Source organism: Rhinolophus hipposideros (assembly GCF_964194185.1).
Source record: "Rhinolophus hipposideros genome assembly, chromosome: 11".
Taxonomy (NCBI): domain Eukaryota; kingdom Metazoa; phylum Chordata; class Mammalia; order Chiroptera; family Rhinolophidae; genus Rhinolophus; species Rhinolophus hipposideros.
In genome coordinates, this window is record NC_138057.1 from 74,981,173 (window position 1) to 75,005,939 (window position 24,767).

The 24,767-nt window shown below is 43.3% G+C and overlaps 1 protein-coding gene across 11 annotated transcripts in view; it reads right to left on the reverse strand.

Annotated features, from left to right (window-relative positions):
* MAPKAP1 (MAPK associated protein 1) overlaps positions 1-24,767 on the reverse strand; it is a 217,820-nt gene that overhangs the window by 51,762 nt on the left and 141,291 nt on the right. For 7 of the 11 annotated variants that reach the window (XM_081066328.1, XM_081066331.1, XM_081066329.1 and 4 more), the window contains one exon: positions 7,265-7,372. The exons of the other annotated variants lie outside the window; for them this stretch is intronic. In XM_081066328.1, the coding sequence (XP_080922454.1) occupies positions 7,265-7,372 (108 nt within the window). The remainder of the gene's footprint in view (positions 1-7,264; positions 7,373-24,767) is intronic. 11 annotated transcript variants of the gene reach the window in all.

Here is a 24,767-nt window from a genome sequence, read left to right on the forward strand (position 1 = left end):
TGCTGGTGGGAAAGCCCAAGTACCACCAGCACCCACCATGAAGCCCGTCTGCATAAAGATGCTCTCCCAAATTCCAGTTTCTCTTTAAAAGCTATCCTGCTTGCTCCTTGGAGCCCTAGTGAGAAGCCTGGTCATGCCAGGGACTCAGGAGGCTCACTCCACCCAGAGGAATGAACCCTACCTGGCCACAGGCAACGGGATGCAGAAGGAACTCAGACTTGGTTCCTGCCCTGGGTGGTGGTAGTGGTGGCGGTGGGGCGATGGTCCAGTTTGGGAATGGGACAATCCACCCAGCAGAACCACTGATCTGAGGGGAAAGACAGGGACGCTATCTGAGCCCTGGGAGTAGCAGCCAGATGACCTGGGGAGGCTTCTAGGAGGAGATGCATCTTCCTCTGGGTCTCCAAGGAGAAACTAAAGAAGGCGAAAGAGGGCTCCAATAGACAGAACCACAGATACTCCCCCTGCCACAGTCCACTTACCTAGGTGACTGCCCACCTCGAGTTGAGGTCTTTCCTCAGTGAAGTCTTAAATTAAGGAAATTAAGAAATTCAGTAAGGTACTGAAATAATGGAAGGTCTCCTTGAAAAGCAAAGATCAAAGGAGGCTGAGCTGATTTAAAGAACTGAAGCCTCTTGCTATAGCAACTTCTATTTAGGAAATAATTAGATTCAGTTGTTTCACTAGACTTAATGGACAGAAGACAGGGTTTTCTAGACCCCCAATTATTATTCATGTGATCATGAGCAAAAAAGCCTCAGTTTCTTCTATAAAATAAAGAGGATGACCACACTGGCCTAAAAGGTTGTTATAATAAGAGCATTTGTATCTCATTTAAACCTCAAAAAAACCCCACAAACTTGTAAAATAGATTCAACCATCTCCATTTATACTGGAAACTAAGGCTTGGAGAGGTGACATGATTTGTCCGATATTAGATGCTACTAGTGGTTCACCCAAAGTCTACCTGATTCTAAAGACTGGGCTTTTAAGCTCTATGCTGAACTACTGATGGACAGAAGGCTGGTGAGTGATGAAACAGTAAAGAAAGAGTATCTGACATTTTGTTGGTACTCCATAAAGACAGTGTAATTTCAGGCTTATTTTAGCCCTGACTATGGGAAATCCCTAAGTTTCTCTCTTAAAGCTGTGGAAAGCATTGGTTCATGCTGCATCTTTCTTCTAAGGACCTGGATGGGCTACGCACATGTAATCAGTGGATAAGAGAAAAGGTCGCTGGCAACATTTGGCAGAAAAGGAAATTGAGGCTCAGTTTGGTGCCAGGATTCACACAGACGCTTGGACGAGAATGGCCAAATCTTCTAATGTTACATCTTCTCTATAATGTACTCATGCTTCCTCTGCTCTGATTCCAGCTTCTAGCAGACAGTTGGCTGAAGGATGTAGTAGATTATCAGACAAGCAGCCAAACTAGAAAGCTCAAGGATTTTGTTGGCTTATCGTTTTCTTATTTAGGCCAAGATTCAAGCACAAATGTTAGTTCTCAGTCCCTAGACAGAAACTCTTGTCCTTTCAGCTTCATTTGCAAGCTTCTTTCTCATACCAGTATATGAAGACAATTGTCATCACCATTCTTAAGACTGAAAAGTTAGGTCGTTGTATCAACAATCTCAGGGTGGCTTTGGACTCAGACAGCTGACTTAGATTCTGGTTCTATCATTTATTGGCTAGCTAACTGTGGGCAAGTCACACCTCTCTCTATAATCAGAATAATTATCTTGCAGGGTGGTTGTGAAAATTACAAGAGAGAACATTTTCAAAATGCCTAGCACAATGCCTTACAATAGAACGCCTGAACAAATAATTTAAAAAAACATCTTTTGATGTCGTTGATATAAAAAGTTATGCCCAATCCTTTCTCAGAAGAAAAACTGAAAGGGTATATTCACCTTTCTGGCAGTCTTCTCAATCAAATGGTTTTCCTTAAAAGGTACACATCTTCTGGGACAGCAAAACACATTTGCTGGAAAGGACCCTGCTTCTAAGTTCTCTGCTCCTGTGACACAGACTTCCAGACTTGCCACTCGCGCCCATTCTTTCTCCTCCATCCTGCCTCACGCCCGCCCCCATCACAGGTCCCAGAGGGCCGTGACAGTTTTGTGATTCCAGACCTCCACAACTGTGGCCCATCTGCTCTGTCAACCACAGGATATGGCTCTTTCATTCTTTATTAATCACAGTTAACATTTATTAAGTGCTTATTATGTGCCAGGCACCATTCTAAGAGCTTTATGATTATAAAATTATAAAACTCACTGAATCCTCCTATCAACCTTATGAGGGCAGATAACTACCCCAGAGAAGTTAAGTAAATTGTCCAAGGTCACATAGCCAGGAGGGGCAGGGCCAGGATGTGAAGTGAGGCAGTCTGGCTTGAGGGCATATTCTCTTAAACACTGCACAACAGATACTCATAATTTAGTTCACTACTAAAATGGCTTTAAGCCTGTCTTGATCAACCATACCAACAGAAGTTAAAAAAAAATTCTATTTATAAAATCTTTTTCTTTGTTTCAGTCCAACTTCTTTAATAGGTAGCTGCGGGAGAACAATACTTGGTTCTTGATTGGAATTTCTATTTAAAACTAAAAAAAATTTTTTAAACATTTTCTATAGAAAGAACTTTTTATAATTTACTTCCGTTTTACAAAGACTAGTCATAATATTCCACTGATTCCAAACCACTGACTGCTTTCCACCCTTTATAAATGCTTGTAGAAAGACTTTCACCCACCGAGTAATTTTGACTCAGAGCTCAAGAACTGGAATTTCTTCCAAATCCTTTAAGATGGAGAGGCTGAGGTTCACATATCTCACGAGTTATGAAGACTATGATTAGGCTTACAAGTGCAGCGAGAACCAGAGCCCAGATTTCAAAACTTTATCCATCAAGCCTCACAGCTTCTTTTCTAGTTATAAGAAAGTTGGACGTCATCTTGACCACTTGCTGTCACTTGTTTTTAAAAAGGGAGGCAATACAAATGTGTGTGTATACTGTACAGTCATCTCTCGGTACCCACATGGTATCCCAGGACCAAAAGAACGGATGCACAAGCTCCTGACGTAAGCGGCATAGTATTTGCATCTAACCTTTGCACATGCCTAATACAATGTCAGTGCTATGTTAATAGTTCTCATACTATGTTGTTTAGGGAATAATGACAAGAAAAAGTCTGTACATGTTCAGCACAGGTGCAACTATCATAGGCCTAACTACATAGTAAAAATGACAGCAACAACGTAACATTTTTTTCCTGAATGTTTTCAATCCACAGTTGGTTGAATCTGCAGATGCTACACCCCTGGGATACAGAGGGCCGATTTTGTGTGTGTGTGTGTGTGTGTGTGTGTGTGTGTGTGTGTATGTAAGTGTGTGGGTATATTCACATACATATACAGCATATTCTGTCATAGGCATATGTGATCCCTGGAAAGATACTGAAGAAACTGGGACAATTGTTGTGTCTGGGAGGGGAAGCAGGGGAGAGGAGAGAAGAGAAGTTTTTACCATATCCACCATATCCACATGCTGTTATCTGAAAAATTCTTTTACGTGAGTTACATGTCCAAAATAGTTACCAAAGATGCTAATAAACAACATGTTATCTTAGTCATATAAAGAGACAACATTCTGAAACAGAATCCACTATGGAGTTCATATTATGTGAATTAGTTCCCCTAGTGTGTTTGAAAGACGAGACTCTTTAAAGAATAAAAAAAAAATGACAGGGATGGCGGGATTACCCATTTACATCAGGTAAAAAAAAAAAATCAGATACGCAAGTCACAAAAGGGTGTTGTTGTTCTACTTCTTCCTTTGGTGCAGCCTGCTCCATGCTGTGGTGCTATGAATGGTTTGGAGTTTCAAGAGTTGCAAGGATTACTAAGCGATGTTCTCATCGTGTCCTCTTTACCTGTGTGAACTTCCCTTATTACTTGCTTGCTTTTTCTTCTTAGAAAGTCACGCGTGCTCATTTTAGACATGCTGGAAAGTACAAGTAAAGTATAAAGGGTATGGAAAATGAATTACCCAGAAACTTGCCAGCTAGAGATAACTACTATGAATGTTTTGGCATTTTCCTTCCAACTTTTCTTCTATTTTTTTGGTTTGTTTGTTTTGATTTTACATAGCTGAGATTAGATCAGATGTGTCATTTTGTATCCTTGACGATTGGCCTTCTTAATATTAGGTCAATGTTATTTCTCTTGTAATGAAAACTCTTGGTAAGCATGATTTATAATGGCGGAAGAGCATTCCACATCTGAGAGGACTGTTCTTTAAATCTGTAAAGGTGGCAAATTAGATTGATCGGGATTTTCTATTGCTAAACTAACATTATACTCCTAGAATAAAACCAATTTGGGAATGCTACATTCTTTTCTTTTTTTTAAATACATTTGTTATTATTTTATTTTTTTTTAAGATTTTATTGGGGAAGGAGAACAGGACTTTATTGGGGAACAGTGTGTACTTCCAGGACTTTCTTTTTCCAAGTCAAGTTGTTGTCCTTTCAATCTTAGTTCAGCTTCAAGTTGTTGTCCTTTCAGTCTTAGTTGCAGGGGGCGCAGCCCACCATCCCTTGCGGGATTCGAGGAATTGAACTGGCAACCTTATGGTTGAGAGCCCACTGGTCCATGTGGGAATCGAACCGGCAGCCTTCGGAGTTAGGAGCATGAAGCTCTAACCGCCTGAGCCACCGGGCTGGCCCTACATTCTTTTAACATAATGCTGAATTCAGTTTGTTAATAATTTGTTTAGGATATTTACATTCATGTAAGATTGGTCTGAAAATTTTGTCTTGTATGGTCTTTATTAGGGTTTGGTAACAAGATTATGACAACCTCAAAATGAATTGGATAATACTGAAACCTCTCTTTCCTATTTTTTGGAACAGCTGATGTAAGACTGGAGTCATTTCTTCCTTAAGTGTTTGGCAGAACTAGCCAGTTAAGTCATCTGGGCCTGAGTTTTCTTTGTGGGAAGGATTTTTTTTTTCATTACAAACTCAGTTTTTCAAAATAGTTATGGGAACATTCAAATATTCTATTTCTTCTTATGTCAATTTTGGTAAGTTGTTTTCCTCTAGTATCCCGCCCCCCCCCCTTTCATTTACACTTTCACAAGTTTTGGTGTGGAGTTTTTCCAAATAATCTTGTATTATCTGTTTAATGACTACAGGATCTATAGTGTACCTCCTTTTTATTCCTGTTACTATTTTTGTTTCTGTTCTTTGTTACTCTTCCATGTTTTTGATCCATTTCATTAGAGGTTTAGCAAGTTTGTTAGTCTTTTTAAAGAAAAAAACATTTGGTTTTAATGTCCTCAAATCTTCTATTTCATTAATTTTTGCTCTTATCTTTATTGCTTCCTCCCTTTTATTCTCTTTAGGTTTCTGTTTGTTTTCTAATTTCTTGAGCTAAATGCTTAGCTTATTACTTTTTGGCCTTTCATCTTTTGTAATACATGAATTTAAAGGCTGTAAAATTTCCTTTAAATATTGCAGCCTTCAAATTCAAATGGTATCAGGACAAAACTGGTCCTAGGTGTTGATCTTACCTCTTTTAGTTCAATCTTCTCCCAGATATCGGCCATTACTTTCTATCTTGTGCTTTCTCATGACTTTTGGATGATGATTTGTATATTTTAATCAGCTTTTAAAGTTACCTTCAGTGGGAGAATTTTTTCAAATTACTTAATCTGTCTTTACCAAAAGGTGATGCCTTGCATAGTTTCCCAATATGGGAATGTTACATAGATATATACGTATATATAGATATTATAAACATTTAATGACTATCATACACCAATCTTTATTGCACTTTAGGTCTCTTGATACTGCCAGCTACATTATATTAACCTTCATTACAGTCACCACTGTTTGAATGTGCCTATTTCCCTGTATTCTCCCCAGCAATGAGGACTCTTGGAAATACCTGGCTTGCTTGACAGGTGACAAATATTACGTTGTTGCTTTTATCTTAAATTGCTGATAGAGCTTACTACTTATTTGAAGTTTGTGGACCATTTGAGATCCAAATGATTTTTATTTCTTTGTGTATTTATATAAGATATTTGTACCTGGCTGCAGACTGTGGGGACACCAACCTTCTGCCTTTGAGAATCTGCTGATAATGCAAAAGTATGTTGCACCTTCCTGGTGAGTTCTGCACAAGCCTCTCCGGAAGAGGCTGCCAGGGACCTTGGCCAAATAGCAGTAGCCTGGTCTTGCACAGTGGGTCAAAAAAATTGACTAAAAAAAAATGACTAAAAAATTGCCATTCACTCATTCAACCTATACTCATTGAGTTCCTGTGTATAGTGGATGACGGGTAAATTAATTGAATTAATGGAGGGCAAGTTGGCATGGATCAGGGATACCCTCACAGACCTGACAAACTAATGGGGGAAACAGACATCAAATGATCACTGAGAAAAAGATATAAACAGAAATATATGCAATGAATAAAAAGTAGTATACTCCATGACAGAATATAATGGGGGCCTCATACGAGGGGTTGATCAGGTGTAGGCGAAGGGGGACAGGGAGCTCACCGATGGCCTCTTTGAAAATGTGACATTTAAACTGAGTCGAAGGATGAGAGACAGTTAACCACAGTAGGGGAAAGAGTGTTCCACACAGAAGAAACAGCCTGTGTAAAGCCCTGAAGAGCAATGGCCACGGAGAGCCAGCTACCATGATCTCAGTTTTCACATGTCACTTGCCCCTGAATCAGTGGGAGTACAGAGGAGAGGAAAGGCAGACTCACAACTTGGAAACTCTAAAGAGAGAACAAAAAGGAATGAACTGAAGTTTTAAAGAAGCTTACAACACAGCACTAGGACCCACTACACTGACAGAACGGAAATGGTCAGAATTTTCTAAAACTTGATGTCGGAACAGTGATACGGACATGGCCAGTCGCTTTATATACAAAACAGCCTTTGCCTCAGAAAGGGCCTCATATTTCTAAGCTGTTTCCAGGACTTGTTCCTAACTTAGGAAGATACATTTAACAGAAACATTAATCACAGAGAGAGAAACAGGATGCAGACTCTCCACCAAAAAGCAGGAAATCAATCATTTCACTTTGGGATACACTTTTGGCATAAAGGCTGAGGTCTGCCTTGCAAAACAGTCACTTCAAACCTGCCCAGGGAAGCCAGACCAGTGTTCCCAAACACATGACTTCTAAGCATGTTGGTCACGGGCAAAGCGGGCATGGAGCCAGGAGGCCAACGTACTGTTCTCGCGGACCAGGCAGAACTCCCAGGCGCTCTGGCTCTCCAAAGTGCTCTCCAGGTCCACGGCGACATTGGGCTCGCTCTGCTTCTCAAGGCGGTACTGAGGGCCTGGAAGATCAAAGGGGCAGGAGGAGGGGAGGAAGTCTGAAACAGTGAACTTAACATTGAAAAAACACCACATATTGGCGAAAAGCCGTTAAAGCATTAGGAAAACGCTGAAGTCTGTCTCGAGAGTCTAGCTATCCAAGATGGAAGAGTCTCGGGGTTTTTCCCACAAGGTTTCTCACACTTGTCTGTTCTATTATCAGGTCTGTCTTCGCTCAGTTCTCCCCCAAAACAAAGTGAGAGGTGATAGCTTTTGAGTCAGACTGACCTGGAGTCACAACGTTGGCTACATGGTTTCTCAGATATGAGCAGGTAAGCTACCTAGAGTCTGTTTCCGAATAAGGAATGGAGGAATAGTTACAACCTTGAAGGATTATTGTAAATGGTAGAGATGATATCCTCTAAGGAAATGAGTACCTATTATTAATAATCATTGTAATAATGATCAATTATAAGCAGGAATAAGACATGTTTAGAACTCTAATATGATGACAGCCAAAAGACAAAATAAAAAAAATCAAAAATTTTTTTTAAATATCAGGGGAGGCAAAATAATCTCAGATTTCTGTGTTATGGTGCTAGAAGGACTGTGGGTGCTGATTCATGTTTTTGTTGAAACATTTATGGAAACACAGGCACAGGTTCAATAATCCTGGACACCAGGAACACCAGCTATCCTGCGTCACACAGAGGGTTGAGCTTCATAAAACATTGGAGCATTTTATACATTTATTCATGTATTTCTTTGTCAAGCCAAATGACAATCTTGTTCTCAGATAACACCTAATGGGTCCAATGATCAGATTCAAAGAACTGCTCCTGTTGTTAATGGTTCCTGAAAAGATTAGCGGCATAAGAAACTGTCTTATTTTGACTATGAAAGGCGTGTTGGGTCAGACAGGAGAGAGGCTCTGAGGAAAGAATCAGGCCTCCCAGGCGGAACGTATATTTTTACATATACTTGTTCTTCAGCCATTGTCAACTTACATCCAGTACTTTTCCTCCTTCATCAGTCTGAGGCATTTCACTCATCGCAAGTCATTCTCTTCTCCCATAGTCTGTATTCATTCGGAGCATTGTAGTTTCATGATATATTTGATCTTTTCTCTAACTGGTATTTCATTAGCACACCTGCCAGTTCTCAGAGTTCTTACGTACATTTGGTCCCCCTTTACAATACTTACAGCTTTTAACCCTTTCCTAAGTAAGCAATGCTCAAAACACTCACGGCTGTGTATTTAGGCAGATACATGCTCAAATGTATACACAATTCTTACAAGCGCTAATACACTGTATTCAGGTCAAGAAAGCATCGTGATTCAATATTATACACAGTTAAATTTCATTTCAAAAATATCAAGCAAATAAAGTATGAAAATGCAGGTGATGCTGAGTCTCCACGACCTGTTACCTGTCAGTGACAACATCTGTCCAATTACCAGGCATTTCCTGCCCATCACTGCATGCCCACACATACACTGGTGGAAGTAACCACAGAAACATCATGCCCAGCTGAACTTGATGAAAACTTAGCTGGTGAGTGATTCCTCTGCACCTTTTCCTTTCCTGCCTCCCCGCCCCAACACCCACCCACCTTTTGCAGCCGTGAGCATCTTCGGCCCACTGGAGCGCAGGGAGTCATTCTTGAACCTGGAGAGCTGCTCACTAAGACACTGGCCGGGTGCTGTTGCATGATCTCTGACTGACTCACCACCAGTAACTCTCAGCAACACTGGAAGGCACTGACATACACTTCTACGAATTTACAGTGAAATCTGGGCACAAAGTATAGGTACCATAATTCATTTTTTTTTATGAGGGCCAAAATTTGGGAACGACCTAGATCTAACAAAATATTGTGAACTACCATGAAAATATTAAAAGCGATGTTGCAAAAATATTTACTTTTACAAAACAGGTTTATAATATGCAATTTTATGAAGACAGAAAATTATAACACAATATGTGCAGGATGACTGAAATTATTAAAAATATATGTAAAGTCACAGTCGGGGGGCGACTGGAAGGTTATTCACAAAATGTGAATAGTGGTTATACTGGATAGTGGGATAATGAGTGTTTTTGGTTTTCCTTAGTGTTATTCTGCATTTTTCACATTTCCTATAATAAACAAATGCTACTTTTATAAGTTAAAAAACATCATATATACTTACAAGCCCTGTGATTTCTTACTATGCCATTTTTCTGAGGGTACTATAATTACCACACATTGTGGCATTTCCACCGTCTTTTATACGCAATAATTTAATCAAAACCAGACAGTACCTGGGATCTGGGAGCAGAGGCCTGGCTACATAAATGGACTTCAGGCTGGTCTCCTTTGCATACTTTTCCCTTCCAGTCACTGCAGCTTCCTGGGAAACATGCCTGAGGGAAACCAGGGGAAGCAGGGAGTCCTAGAAAGGGTCGTCTATTGTTAAACACAAGTCCCTGCACCACTCTCAGAGCCATAAATGCCATCTTTTAAGATTGACTTTCTTGAGGCAGCTGCATGGCTCAGTTGGTTAGAGCGCGAGCTCTGAACAACGGGGTTGCCAGTTCGATTCCCACATGGGCCAGTGAGCTGTGCCCTCCACAACTAGACTGAAGACGAGTTGTGTCTGAGCTGCCGGAGGGGCGGCCATGGCTCAGCTGGTTAGAGCGCGAGCTCTCAACAAGGTTGCTGGTTCATGGGATGGTGGGCTGCGCCCCCTGCAACTAAAGATTGAAAACAGCGACTGGACTTGGAGCTGGGCTGCGCCCTCCACAACTAGACTGAAGGACAGTGACTTGGAGCTGATGGGCCCTGGAGAAACACACTGTTCCCCAATATTCCCCAATTAAAAAAAAATTTTTTTTAAAAAAGACAGACTTTCTTGTCTCTTGCAGATATTTCTATTAAAATATTGTTTTCTGAATGTAGCTTTAGGGTTTTCTCCTTGAAGCCTAGAATGATGATTTTCATTTATGAATGACCATTGTATGCCAAGCACTCTACATATGTTACCTTATTCAATTGTCACAGCAACTTTAAGAGGCAGATATTGTTATCCCCATTTGCCAGAGTGGGACCCTGAAGGTTGACAGGGAGAAGTAACTCACCCAAGATCACAAAGGTAGGATGCAGAAACAGAGAAATGAAACCCAAGGGTCTTTGGCTCGAAAGCCTGTGTGTTTCTGAAACTTTCTTCCTCTTGCAAACTATAAATTACTGGCCAATTATAAAGAGGCCATAGTTTATACCATAAGTATAGATTTTTGTAGATTTGTGGATTCACTGGGTTCTGAATCACTTAACTTGTGGTGTCTATACATTCAAAATGAAAATGATCTGAAATAATTTACGTTAATGAAATCCACACATACTAAATATCCCACGTTACAGCTGTATCCTGGGTCCTTATGAAGACAGGATCACCTTTCCATCCATCCAGGAAGACTCTCTCCCTGTCTTTCCTTAAGTAAGATATACCTATATATGCCCAGTTTTGCCAGTAACTGAAATTTTGAGTGTCATCGGCTCTGGGGAGTCCCTGGCTCTTCCATTAAAGCTAAAGCACAACTTGGAAACCCACTTCTGAACTTAGCAAAGGACTCATGGGTTTTATCTTTGGGGAAGGTAGGGTGGTTAAACTGTAGATGACTCGAGATCTAAACCCAAATGGAAAACTGTCTCTTACAAATATCAATTTCTCTCCTAATTCTTGCTGGAACACTGGATAAGTTATCACACACAAAAAGACTATTTCACATGTTTTCCCCTGAAAAAGCCAGACTAGTAACTTCAGGCCTTACTGTGTACTGGGAGGCAGGGTTGGATGAGAAGCAATGCAGTGTGGTGACGAAGGGCATGGACTTGGGCCAGGCTGTCTCCGTCCAGTACTGGGCTGAGCAACTTCGCTGTCTGACTTTGGGCCAATTTACTTCACCTCTCTGTTTCTTCATCTATAAAATGGGGATCATAACAGCACCTACCTCATAGGCCTGTCTGAGGATTCCATGAGTGAACAGTTGCAAAGCAGGTAGAACAGTGTCTGATACATTGTGTTATTTAAGTGTCAGCTGTCATCAGTCCTCAGTAACAATAACATAACACTGCCTACTATATGCCAGGTACTGTGCTAGGCCTTTCACTATACAGATCATCTCGTTCACTCTGTCACCCTAGACATAAGGAGTACGAATCCCATTTTCAGAGGAAGAAGCTGTGACTTACACAGAGGACAATGACTTGCTCAATGCCCCTCAGTTAGTGGTGGAACTAGGATTCGTACCCAGGGCTGCCCAGGCCTGCGCTCTCGGTATCACATACAAACCATACTGCCTCACTCATAACAAGTTCTTAATCAATGTCTGTTGATGATAATGAAGGTTATGACAACCCAGACCTATTATCTATTATAGGTCTATCAAGTTTCCATCAAGTGCTTGCTTAATTTTTAGGCAGCTGAACGGGAGGAAAGAAAACATAGCAGCCAAAGCAATTTAAAAAAGACAAGCTGTGAGGTCAGTTTCTATTAATACACTTCTGCCAAACAAATGATTATATAAAATATAAAGGCTCTTTCACGCTGAACATGACATAGTTCTCAAGGCAACATCCACCCTTTGGAAAGAGGTTTTAAAATGTCACAGCTGTGCATGAAGCCACAAGCCCTCCACCTCACAGCAGAGGGGAACACAAAAGGAAGATTCTGGGAAGCAGTTTCTCTGCAGCGACAAGAAAATCTGTTTGGGCATTCCAATGATGTATTTATTGCAGTAATACCATGTCGCCAAATGGTCTAGGGACAAAATACTGCTCTGGCACTTTGGGAGGGTTCCAAGTTATAATACTCAGGCAGGATTTTTATGGGATTTTGTAAACCTGAGGCAAACATCTCAGCACATAAGTTTCAAAAAAAATCTAGTTATCTGTTGGGTACATACATGCTGGTCCAGCTTCCTCCATCCCTTTAATCCTTGACCGAAACATAAAAGGTTTTAGTATGCAGCTCCTTAAGGGCTGACAGCCAGCTGAGAGCTGACATCCAATGGGAAGTAAGTGCAGAAGCCCAAAAAGAGAGAAGCCATACAATTGCCTCAATCATTCTGCTTATTTCAAAGACCCGTGGGAGAAACTTCCTTCAGACCTTGGTAGCAGGGAAAGCTGTACTTCCTCGGAGCAACCAGCTTACTCTTTTGTGTTTTTAGACAGTTTAACATAAATTGTAACTGACTGTCTTGTAACTGACTGATACTGTGTCCCTTTCTCCTTTGCCCATTAGGAAGATCGGCACCAAATGTGTGACCCGACCGAGACCACTGGACCCACATTTCTGTGTCATGTATCCTTTGAATCTTTGTTTTCCATTTTCCTCTCATGTAGTTTCATGTATTTGTTATCTATCCTACTGTAAAAATGTATGTATTCCACGTGCTTTTTGGAGTGCACTGGGATATAAATGAATTAACCTACCATTATTACTGCTGAGCATCAGAACAAATCAGAGGAGCACCTGTCTGAGGAAAAATGAGGAAGCCAAAGGCTGAACACTTTCACGGATACACCTTCATGTCAACTATTTTCTATTCACCAGCTTAAACAGATGCCTTAATCTGGAAGCGCTTCTTGTAACCAGAAAAAGGTTAAGTGGGAGCAAATAAGAAAGAGGCAAGGCTGGGTTTTGAGTAGGAAACTATTGGGGTTTGCAGCCTCTCAGGGAGTAGCGCGGCTAGCTATGCCTTCTGGGAAAGTTACTTAATCTCTGTGTATTTTCTCCTCTGTAAATCAAGGCTAACAGAACTTCCCTCAGAAGGTCGCTGAGAGGACTGAGACACTCCTCGATGCCCCCAGGAAAGCGCTCAGTGGCGGCTGCTATTATTGCTAGAACAGGCTGGGGCAGAAACCACGCAGTGAGGTGCAGGCAGGTCCCTGCCTGAGTCACAACAGACTAAGAGGGCCATTAAGGGAACACACACAGTAGCAGGGATGCTGGCATCAAAGCAGAGATCCAAGGAGGGGAGTAGGGTAGGAGAGAGTATGTATCTATGTAAACAAGCTTGCTTTTAAGCTACAGGCAGCATTTCAGATCTGAGATTTGTTTGGCAGCCAGGGTTCCTAGCTCCCTAGCTTCTCAGGTCCTGCATATATAGTCGAAAAATAATGAGTAGATGTCAGAACTCACAGAACAAACCATGACAGCAGAGATGCCAAAGGATACATTCATACATCTATTTAACAAACATATTTTGAACACCAACAATGTCCTAGACACAGAGATGACTAATCAATGATTCCTGCCCTCAACAGGCTGGGGAGGCGGCAAGACACACGTGAGCAGATAAATTCTCGAAGAGCCAATCAGTGCTCTTCCCTGGATCAGGACAAGGTGTTGTGGGTACACAGAAGAGGGGACAAAGAACTTCCCCTTCTTTGAGGTAGAAACATCTGAAGGACTCAGAGCCAGGGGAAGGGGGGAAGTAGCGTATTCCTAGAGTAAGCAGCATGTGCAAAGGCAAGGAGGTACTGAAAGGCCACAGGTCCCAGGGGACCAAGTGAAATTCAGCGTGGAGAAGGCCTAGGCTCCGTGGGAGTCCGAGGGGAAGCTGAGGTTGGGATGCTTGGCCCGGAATGTTGGTGAAGGTTTGAATTCTCTCTAATAAACAACTGATGCTAACAGAGCAGGGGAGTGACCTAATCAGCTCTGTATTTGGGTAACAGACAATGGGCTGGAGGAAACTGGTGGCAGGGACACTCCTTCGAGGCAAACTGTGCCAAACCGTGTCTGCTGTACGGCGGGGGCCGCTGAATCCCATGCTCCTCCCGAGCCAGTCATCACCGATAAGCTGACGCTGTCAGTATCAGCGCTCAGACCCAACATCAGCTCTTCTAAAATGCGTGCATGTGGTGTCAGTCCTACCGCTCATAACTCTTCCTCTAGGGGCGACTACAATCATTTTCTGCTTGATCTTCATATAAGCACTGAACTACATTCAAGTGATAACCACTGTACTTTAGACCCCCTCTGAGGCTCAGACTGGATCATTTGGAATTTAAATAATAAAAAAGGAACAAGCTGACATGACAATAAAAGGTCACACTTTAGCCTCTTCTGAGCCAATACACAATTTGCTCTCAGTGAAACAGCTGAATATAATCGAATTAAATACAATTCCTATTACAAAAGAAGACAGACCAAGGCTGTTCCAATAAACCAATTCTCCTGCCTAGTTAAATGGCAAAACCTCAGGAAAGGTTTTGAAAGCATGACCCATCAGTTCTAATTTTTAAAACTTATCCTTTCAGTCAAGACTAGAAAAAGACCCATTCCAACTTTTATCTTTACTACAAAGTGCTGTTATCTTGGCCTGATGTCAGGAGCTCTATCTCTCTTTCTGCTGACAAGCAGAGACGAGAAAGATAAGATTGGAAACGAATCTCACTTCTCTGAGTAAATAAATAATCAATACTCATCTAAATGTAAATGAGAAGGTAGCCCCCTCTGATAACAGCACTCTTATCAGAGAGCCAATTTTCTTTAGACATTTGGCCTCAACCAAATCACCATCATTCAGCCCCAGCCTAATGGCAAAAAATCGTAACTAAATTGAACCGATCACCAGAGATCAACTAAGTTCGGCCTTGGCCACTTCAGGTTCAAATGTTTGGGAATGCAATTTTGCCCCCATTAACTTTCAATAGCAATGAAGAACAGATTGGTCAAGGGGCCAGTATGTGCAATAAACAAACCCCAAAAAGGGGGCAGGCTGGAGGATGAGGAGCAGTAGGTTTAAGTGTTTAAATGCCGTAACTAGCAAACACCAAAACTGTGAAGGGAAGGTCGCTACTGCGGGGTGGGAGGAGAACAGTCTTTCTTCTTATCAAAGGGTTGGCTAAAACTGAGAAGACATTTAATTTGCCTGACTGTGATGGTTAAAATTTATTAAAGCAAATGTAAATAAAGAAAAAAAAGAAATATTAAAAAGCTACCGCAGCTAAAAATAACTTAAGGTTCAAATGATCAATTTCCTCCAACTAATTTGTATCAGACTTACATCTGACCCAGCAGTGCTGCACTGACCTGATTTTACTGAAATAAGACGCCGTCTACAAGACAAATCACTTTAAAACCACTGCACTGGGGTTTCCATTTCTTTGCTGCAAGACTCAATTCACTGCTGATGAGAGTATTGGGGAAATTATGACTATTATTGATAGGACAGCAAAACCACTTTTACACAGTCGTCCTCAAGTCGACAGAAAGCTTGCACTGGCCCATTAATGAAGGTGTCAGCTAGAATCAGAAATTAAAGACAAAGGCTGGGAAAGGCCTAATTTTTAGAGCGTAAGGACGCTGGACATAGAAGCAGCAGCTATTCATCGTCTTAAGAGTAACAAAGCCTAAATAAGGATCAACTGAGGGGCAGGCTGCTCTGCCTGCAGTGAGGGAAAGGAAATGCTTCTTTTTTGTCTCTCCCGAGGCTCTCACCAGGATCTGCTCCAAATCTTTATCAGCCAATGAAAGCCATGTCTGGTGCGACAGAACTACTAGAAGCTTTACCATCTTTCGTCCTGCTGAGTATCTAATCCTAGAAGGTGGACATGTGGTGGTTAGAGCGTGGGGTTTTGGAGTCAAAAAGACTTGGATTAAAATCTTGGCTCTTTTACAAACTATGTGACACTGGGCTTAGGTGACCTAAGCCTTCATGGAGTAATTGCAGAGATTACGTGTAACGCAATGCCTAGGATGTAATAAACACTCAGTAAATGCCGGTTATTATACTGCTATGAAAATTTAACAAAATCACCAATGTGCCCTTTTTGAAAACAAGTGACCGACAGTGAGGTCTTTCCTGGCTCTGAACAAAGCACTTTCCATGCATTAGCTCTCTGAATCATAAAACTCTATAAGGTAGGCCCTATTTTTATTCACATATTACAGAGGAGAAAAAAATATGTGGAGTGGTCAAGTCACGGGCCCAAGGTGAGACCAGGACAAAAGTCCAGATGTGTGATTCTGCAGCTGTGCTCCTCACCACACTACTGGGTTCTATCTCAGAAAGAGCATTCCATAATATTCTTGATCTCTGGGTTGAAAAAAAAACCTGTAAGGCTGAGATGATTTATCAGTTTGGAAAGGAGTAAAGACATTGGTGGGAGACTAGGAAGAAGAGAGAGAAAGGGGGTAGTGGGTCTGGAGGGGGTGAAAACCGAGGGCCGTCCAGCCCTAACAGCAAGCGCCTCTCTGACAAGCACTTAATGTGCACACCAGTGGCTTGCCCCGACTTTTTCCGGGGGAGGGGGACCTTTTCCTAAGTTAAATGATTTACAGAGTTACTGCCTCAATCCACAGTTCTGAAAGTGTGATTTCTTTAGGGTTTAACTATACCCATTTCTAGTCCTGTTACAACTTTTTTATTGCGATAGAAAACATTTACTGGAAATATGTTACTGCTATTACCAGGTCATAAAATAAAAAGAAAAATAGTTTATGTATTGCCATCATTTCCAATCATCAATCAGAAAGTGCCAAGAGGAGGAAAGGAAAGGGCGTACAGCCGAGATTTCCTTCTTTGTGTAGGAGAAAATGCAGGAGCATCATAACTCTTTAGAACAAATTTCCTCTTGAATACCCAGCCTCACAGATGGGCTCCTGGGAGGAGGAGGAAGGCACACCTTTTGGCATCTCCCTCCTCCCTACAGCCTTGCCTGAGCGAGTCCCCGTCAGAATCAAGAGCTCTTTCATTCCACCTTCCTGGGGGCCTTGCTTCTCTCAGTGCCCTGAGCTTGCTGGATTAGAAGCATTTTTGTCTATTTGTCATTGTTCTGCCCCCACCCCCTCCAATCAGGGCACTCTTTGAAGATGGGGGGTGGTGGGGCTCTTTAAAAAATCCAACCCTGCATTCCCAGAGCTCTAGCACAGCAACAGGCTTTGCAGGTGCTCAATAACCTTTGTTAAACAGAATGACTTCAACAAAGGTGGCATTTCAAATTGAACAACCTTGGCCCAGCAAAGAAATCTACCCCGAGAAACATTATTCCAAGTACACAATGACGTATGTTAAAAGATGTTCACGGCAGCACTGTTTTAATATCAAAAATTGCACACCATCTAAATATTCTCCAGTAGGAAACTTAAATAAATGATGGTATGTATGTACACGGGGATGTTATGCAGCTGCTAAAAAAATAAGCTAGGTTAATAAGACATGGGAAGATTTCTATGACACATTATTAAAAAAAAAAGTATGGAGTTTGCTCCAGTTTAATAAAAACCCAGCAGTATATGCATGTATGTGTGTGAGTACTCATTTGTTGAATACACACACCAACACAATCTGGAAGGATATGAGCCAAACTGTTCTTACAGTTACTGTTAACCAGAATTAACTCTGGGAGTAGGATGGGGTAGTAGCAAGATGGAGGGTTTTGCTTTTTACTTTATAGACTTTAATCTTATTTGGATTTTTGACAGTGGGTATATACTGGCATTTTGTCACTGAAAATCCAATGGAAAAAAATGAGGTTGGACAATTTTAGAGGCGATTCCAGCTGGAGTTCAGATTAGGGGCTGTGGCCTCTGGCTCCTCACAGATACTGTGGGCTCCGCAGCGGCTGGGGAGACACCTAAGCAGTGGAGCCAGATACAAAAAGGGCACAGAGCCTGCTATTCAGGGGTTCCCGTGGTCCAGCCAAGCCATGGGCTGGGTCACAGAGACTTCCAGAGCTGCTTAAATGAGCAAGGCAGCAAAGGTCAGAGGACTGAAGCATCTGAGGCTGGGCTGCTGGTGCTCAGAGGCTGTTCAGAGAGGCCATGGCTGCAGCCCACGGGTCAGAGTGCCCACTTGACGCTCCATCACCCCAGTGTGATAACTATGCCTGCCCTGTCATCATGGGTTGTAGACGGGCTGTGGAAAACAAAGGGTGACTGCATACTGCCTCTCTCCGGCCTATTCAACCTCCCTCTAGGGCAGTCCTGACGCCTTCACTCAGGCTTTGAGACAGAGGTGGTATATCAGGAGTCCATCCCTGTGGCCTGGGAGTAGGGAGATCTGGATTTGATCCCTGCTTTAATCTCAGTATTGTGGGTGGTGGTGGTGGTAGTGGGGTGTATGTTCTAGGGAGTGCCCCGTAACCTCGGCTGACTCCAACACATTTGGGACAGTATGGTATAATGGTTATTATAAGCCAGACTGTTTGGGTTTGAATTCCCAGCTCCACTTAATAGCTGTGTGACCCTGGGCAAGTTACTTAACCTTTCTGTGCCTTACTTTCCCATCTGTAAAAGAGGGATAATAACAGCACCTACCTCTTAAGAGTTGTTCCGAGAACTCAATTAGCCATATGCCCGGGCTGTTGCTTCTGCTTTCCAAGCAGCACTTTCATGGGGAGGGGTGGTTTCTAGTTCTTTAGTAGAGGCTAGAACCTGTAGAACTGGTCCCTTTCCCTTCCCCTTCCCACCTCATGACACAGTAATCCAGAAGTATCGTCCAACGATGCTGTTTCAACCCGCTGTGCCTCCGCTCACATGAGTCCCTCTGTCTGGGATAATATTCGCTCTAGTTTATTCTCTAGCGCTGTTCTGTCCTATTCAAGGAGTCAAGACTCTGCTTAGGAGCCCCGGCCTCCGGACTTCTCTGTGCAACCCACACTGAAGAGATCTCTGATGGGCCTGTCTCTGGTACCAGCTGTTTGAGAGCTGAGGGGGGAGAGCACATTCCAGTATCTGCATTCCTAGGACAGCCACAGCACAAGGAGCTGTGCTTAGTGAATATTCTGTGCCCACACAGAAGCCCAGTCTGCTTGGCTCCCATCCTGACGCCCTCCTCCTCCAAAGCAGACGCAAAGCTCCACCTCCACCTGACTCCAAATGTCCCCACCGTTTGGAGACTCCAAATAGTGCCCCAACTCTAACTGGTTTCCTGGGGGTGGATGGAGCTAGTGGGGATCACGCTGAGACACTCTGCTACTTTGGCCGCTGGCTGGACAATGGAAGGCCAACACTGCCAGGGGCCAGTCCCGCCTGCGATCAGTGCGGTTCCCTCACCCAGACCTGCCTTCTCTTGCCACAGTGATACGTCCCAACGTGGTTCCTACCAGAGTTCTCTGAGCTACAGCACACAGGTCTAAACAGAACCTGCTCAACATCAGAGCAAGAAGAGGTAAGGCGTGGACAACCCAAAACTTCAAAACTTGGAGGAAGCTGCAAGCGCTGGGACAGGAGCCGCTTCCATACCATCTCAGGCAGAAAGTGCTGAAAGGGACACACACTTCACTACCAGGAGGAATGCAAATAGGCCGTGTCCTGTCACGAACCTGCCACGAACGCACTTCCCTTCCAAAGAAAGAGGCCTGATATTACTTGTAAAAAAGAAATATTTTTTTCCTCCTTCAAATCCAGATATTACTTGTTAGGAAGGATGGAAGCCTTTAACACTGTCCCTTAGCATCCAATTTTTCAATCCAATCTGTTTCTCTTAACTTGAGTCACTGTGACATTACCAAATTTTACATACAGTTATCTGTTGCTCTGTAAAGAAATACAGATGGCTTTTGTGAAAATAAACAGTCATTTATTTTAAACAATTGTAAAATAGTTTATGGAAACCAGTGGGGTAATGCATTCAAATAAATGCCAGAACTGGTTGATGGGGAGCCAGGGTGCTAAATCACACGGCTGAGGAATTCAGCTGTGGGGAACAGACAGTAAATTCAGAGTGACAGAATTTCCCGTGATGGCAAAGGTTTCTGACATTCAGTCCAGTACTCAAAAACCACAGCAGTTCAAACCCATTTTCCTTAACACGGCCTTGACAGCCAGTGAAATTAGTGAATTTAGTCACAAGCACCTAAGGACAAAAAACAAAAGAAACAAACAAAAAGGAGACTTCATTTGTCTGCAGCCTTTTCGGAGCTATATAAAATTGGTGACTCTAAAATGAGTCAATGCAGAGCAAGCTTGGGGCCACGTGTTCAACCATCAGACTGTTATGAGGCAGTGGAATCTGAAGACTTCCGTTTAAATCTGCTTATGCCAGAGACAGGCTTGGATAAACCGCACCCTCTCGGAACCTGTTTCCCCCTCTGCAAAATGAGGATAAGAGTTGTATGTACCTGACAGGCTGTTGAGCAGATTCAGAGGCACCAGGAGTGACAGCCGGGTGCCAGTGGCCTGGGTGGAAGGGGCTCTAGCCCCGGCTGAGACTGCAGGGTCCCGGAGGGACTTCCCCATACTCTCCCAGGAAGCACCACCGACAATGAACGGCTTGGGTCTGCCTTTGCAGGGACGGAGAAAACTCCAAGCATGCGTTTTCTTTTAATTTTATAAGACAATCAACGGCACTTTTTTTCACTTTTATTTACTTTTCACTAAGTTTAAGTCCTGAGGGGCACAGCATCACATGGATTCTATGTCCAGTGGCCTCGGCAGGAAGGCTGCTTTGGAATTTAGCAGGAACCGCGCCTCGGTTTCCATGAGCACGAGTTCCCTTTGCCCAGGTTGCTCTGGTTTGGTTCGGCCTGCCACCAGGAGCCACTGTGCTGTTCTTGGCCTTGTACAGAGAAGCACATCTCTTGCCAGATAGAACTCAGGTTCATCTTGAGCAGAGACACCTTCGGTTTTAAGAAGAGCTGTGTGCTCTCTGGTTCCTCAGACCCCGCTGACAGCCCGCACCATGGCCCTGGATCTGGACCATAGCCTCCTAGACATACCTGTCGTTTTGTAAGTCCTGTTCCCAGCAGGCCTCTACAGGCCCCAAGATGGCACAAAGAGGAAGGCAAGGCCTCCACTATAAACTGTCCAACCTTTCCTTCTCCTTTGCAGCTGGGTTTCCAATGATGACACTGGGTCTCCCAATGAATTAACTCAGTTGTTTATCATACATGAATAGCACCCACCACGCGCCACGCCTGTACTAGGTACTGCAGAATAAAGAGGATGAACACTGATGCTGGCCTCTAGGGAGTCGGCACGAGGTCCTCACATGAGTTGACCACTTACTCCCAAGTTCCGCAGATTCTACCCATTTCACAAGGCTGCCTTACATCGCTTAGCACCCAGCCCACAGTAGTGGCCTCCCAACTCGTCTTGCGGCTTCCAGCCACCCCTTCTTCATCCTACTGTCACCCTATTTGTGTTCTCTGGAGTCAAACTCTAAAGGTCATAACTTTCACGCTTAAATTCCTTTCACCACTTCCCCACGGCCAACTACTCTCTCCCCACCGTAATTTCTTGCCCACCTATGTCCCCTGTGATCAGCCTAACGGGTTTCCTCACTGCTCAGTGCACACACTTCATGGGTTCCTACCTCGATGTCACTGTCCGCTCCTCCAGTCTGTCAAAACGACTTCCGTCCTTTACGTTACTCTCCAAGTCTCATTTGGCCTCCGCTGACACTTTGTATCTGCTTTTTCCTCTACTGACCCCCCCCCCCCCAGGCTCCCCAACACACACATGGCCTCCGGCCCTATCAGATTTCCAGACTGGCTTGCTTCCTTTCCCCACAATAGGGAAAGTTTCACCACTTAACACTCCTCTCACCTGCAGGCTCTGCTCCAAGGCAAGAGGATTTCAGAGTTTCAGGCCAACCAAATACAAGGCTTCCTTTCTTTTAATCTGGCCTTGGCTTTCCTGTCTCCTTCATGCCCTTGCCCCTGGCCTGGCCCACCCCAGCGCAGCCCAGAACCTGCCCCCAGGCCTGGTGTCCCGCTGGGTTCTCAGAGTGCCTCTCTGAAGATCCTGCATGCCTCAGTCGTTATCCACCTGCCTCAATTTCACCGTGCATAAATTATACATTTAATGTATTTCAATCCACCTACACATGCTTGATAAAAAATGAGCGGGAGTTGAGGGGGAGACTTGATCAAGAGAACAAATTTCAATAGTTTGGAGAATTCCACCTGCCATGACTCACAGTGACTGACTCAATGAACCCCGAGAGAGTGCGTGTGAGGCAGAAGACGTATCCATCTTTGCAACTACGGAAACTGTAAATGTCTGATGAGTGACTAACGATTAATTGAGTGGATGGCAGTGTCTCAGCTCTCAGCTCCTCTTACAGTCTTTCTGTGCCAAGTTTGGTTTTAGCATTTAAAGATAGGTATTTTTAGTTTTCATCTGTTCTAATGCTAGAGAAAAATGATAGCTGTGTTGGATTTAATGAGAAAAAACAGTCTGGTGCCCTCTGATGAGCTTTAAGGGATTTTTTTCTAGAAGTAATTTTGACAATGGATTTTTGCTCACTTGTTGCCTTTGTGACCTGTCAGGAACGGTCTCTGTACTGCTGTCCCTGGGATGCTGAGCCTCGTCTGCTTCCCTGGTCCTTTCTGCCAGGAATTACAGTTCCTTCTCAGTCCGTGGGGTCCTCGGGCGTCTACTGCCCATCTGCCCAGCTCCCTGTTTTGGGTGCTCAGACCCTTCCGAGATTGGCTCCATCTACCAACTCAGCCAGCTCCTCTCTGTTCATCTTCCTTCTAACCACAACTGTACCAGCTAGGGCTGTGTTTCAAGTCAGGGCACAAGCCTCAGTGAGTGCTTTTCTTATTGCCAGGACCCTGCATGCCCCATAATAGCCATTTGGGCTCCTGCCTCAATACCTTCCACCAGATTGGTAAGACCTTAACGGCAGGATTCAAATCCCAGCTCCATCAAGCTTTAAGACCTTGTGAAATTACCTAAGTGCTCTAAGCATTGTTTCCTCATCTCCAAATTGGGGATGATGATAATTTTTAACTCACGACGTTGTTTTATAGATTTAAATGAGATAATAACACATGTATAGCACTTTGTCTAGCACATAATAGGCACTCAATAAATAGCAATTATTTATTACTATAGTGATACAATTTTGCACATTTTACCACTGTTCAACTCTGAATCTATCAAACAGATAAAAAGCTAAATGATACATCTTGTTTTATTTTAAGCCAATTGCGGCTTATAACGTAAGACGTTAAAATATGCTTCTCCTTGTGCTAAACACACAAAACAAAAAGGTAAAAGCAATGGAAAAAATGGTAGCAGAGGAGGCAGAGGAATCGTGGCTGCCAGCCATTTTCCTTTCTGGGAGTTTTCCTTCTTGTTAGATCTATTATCTGGGAGCGGGGCTGCCCTGCTGGCTTTCCATTTGCCTTGCTAATAACAGTAAATCCAGCAGCTTCCACTGCAGCTCCTGTCTCCTTCAGCTGACTCTGAGGCCAATCAGTATTTCCTCTCTGCTAATGTCAGATGTTCTCTGGGAAGTCCCGCTGAAGAGAAAATTTATGACAAAAGTTTCTCCAGCTTTTAACCCTTCTGCACATCCGGCCCCAGATGTAGAGTGTTCCAGAGAATGCTAGGTCATTCCTGCATGTACATACCTATGTTCTCGCTGATGCTTTGCTGCTCTGACAAGGGGCCTCAGACCCCTGGAAGAGCTCAAATGAGCAGCTGGGCAAACAGATGCACACATTCTGGGCCGCACCTAATGGGGGCTACATTTGAGCTGGGTTCTTTAGCAGCTAGTCTCTGCTGAACCACAACTCAAAGCAGTCACACTCCTAAAAAACAAAGTGTTGTATCACCAAATTGTGAGTATGACTGGGTCCCATAACAGTGAAACTAAAGGGAGGGGACAGAAGTAGCACTTGAGTAAGAAAATAATAAGGCTAAATGCCTGGTGTTTGACTTGGATTTCTACTTAATCGTTATCAGAATGCTACGATATTATTATTATTCTCATTTATAGATGAGGAAAATGACGTTCAGACAGGCCAAGAAAGTTACCAAAGAGCTTGAAAGAGTAACAGGAGCAAGGCTGGAACCCGGGAGATGTTTCTAGAACCCAGATATTAAGCTCCAAAGTTAAGGCTACCACCCAGCAGCCTATGATCTAGTTGTGACTTTATTTAAAATGCTCTGACCAAGGTCACCAGTTCGTAGGGGTAGTAAGAGCTTTAAGCCAATAGAGGAAGCATGATCTTCTGGTCCATTTTTTTCAGCCATCCCTGAAATAAATCGGCCAAGGGCTGCAGAAGAGGAGAGCACACTGATTCAGGCTTTGGGGAGACAATGCAGTGGCACCCCACAACCTCTCCAGCAGGAAAGAGCACAGTGGCTGTCACCCGAGGCCTGTGCTCACCTGCAGAGGCGGCAGTGGTACAGCAGCCATACCCAGGCCCTTACAGACCTCCAGTTTTTGGCACACAAGAAGGGTCTTGTCAAAGGGTGTTCATTTTAAGCAAGTTCATGCCTTTTGGGACAGCTACATTCTAGCTCAGCGTGCTTTTCTATGACCTTCTCTTCTACCTTTCTACAGAAGTCTGATAATATACTTAACTGGATTAGTAGATTCAGTAAACTAATTTTTGTCCCAATTAGAAAAAAAGGAAAAAAAAAGAATGTCAAAACGTACATGTGACAGCTGTTTGGGACTCTAA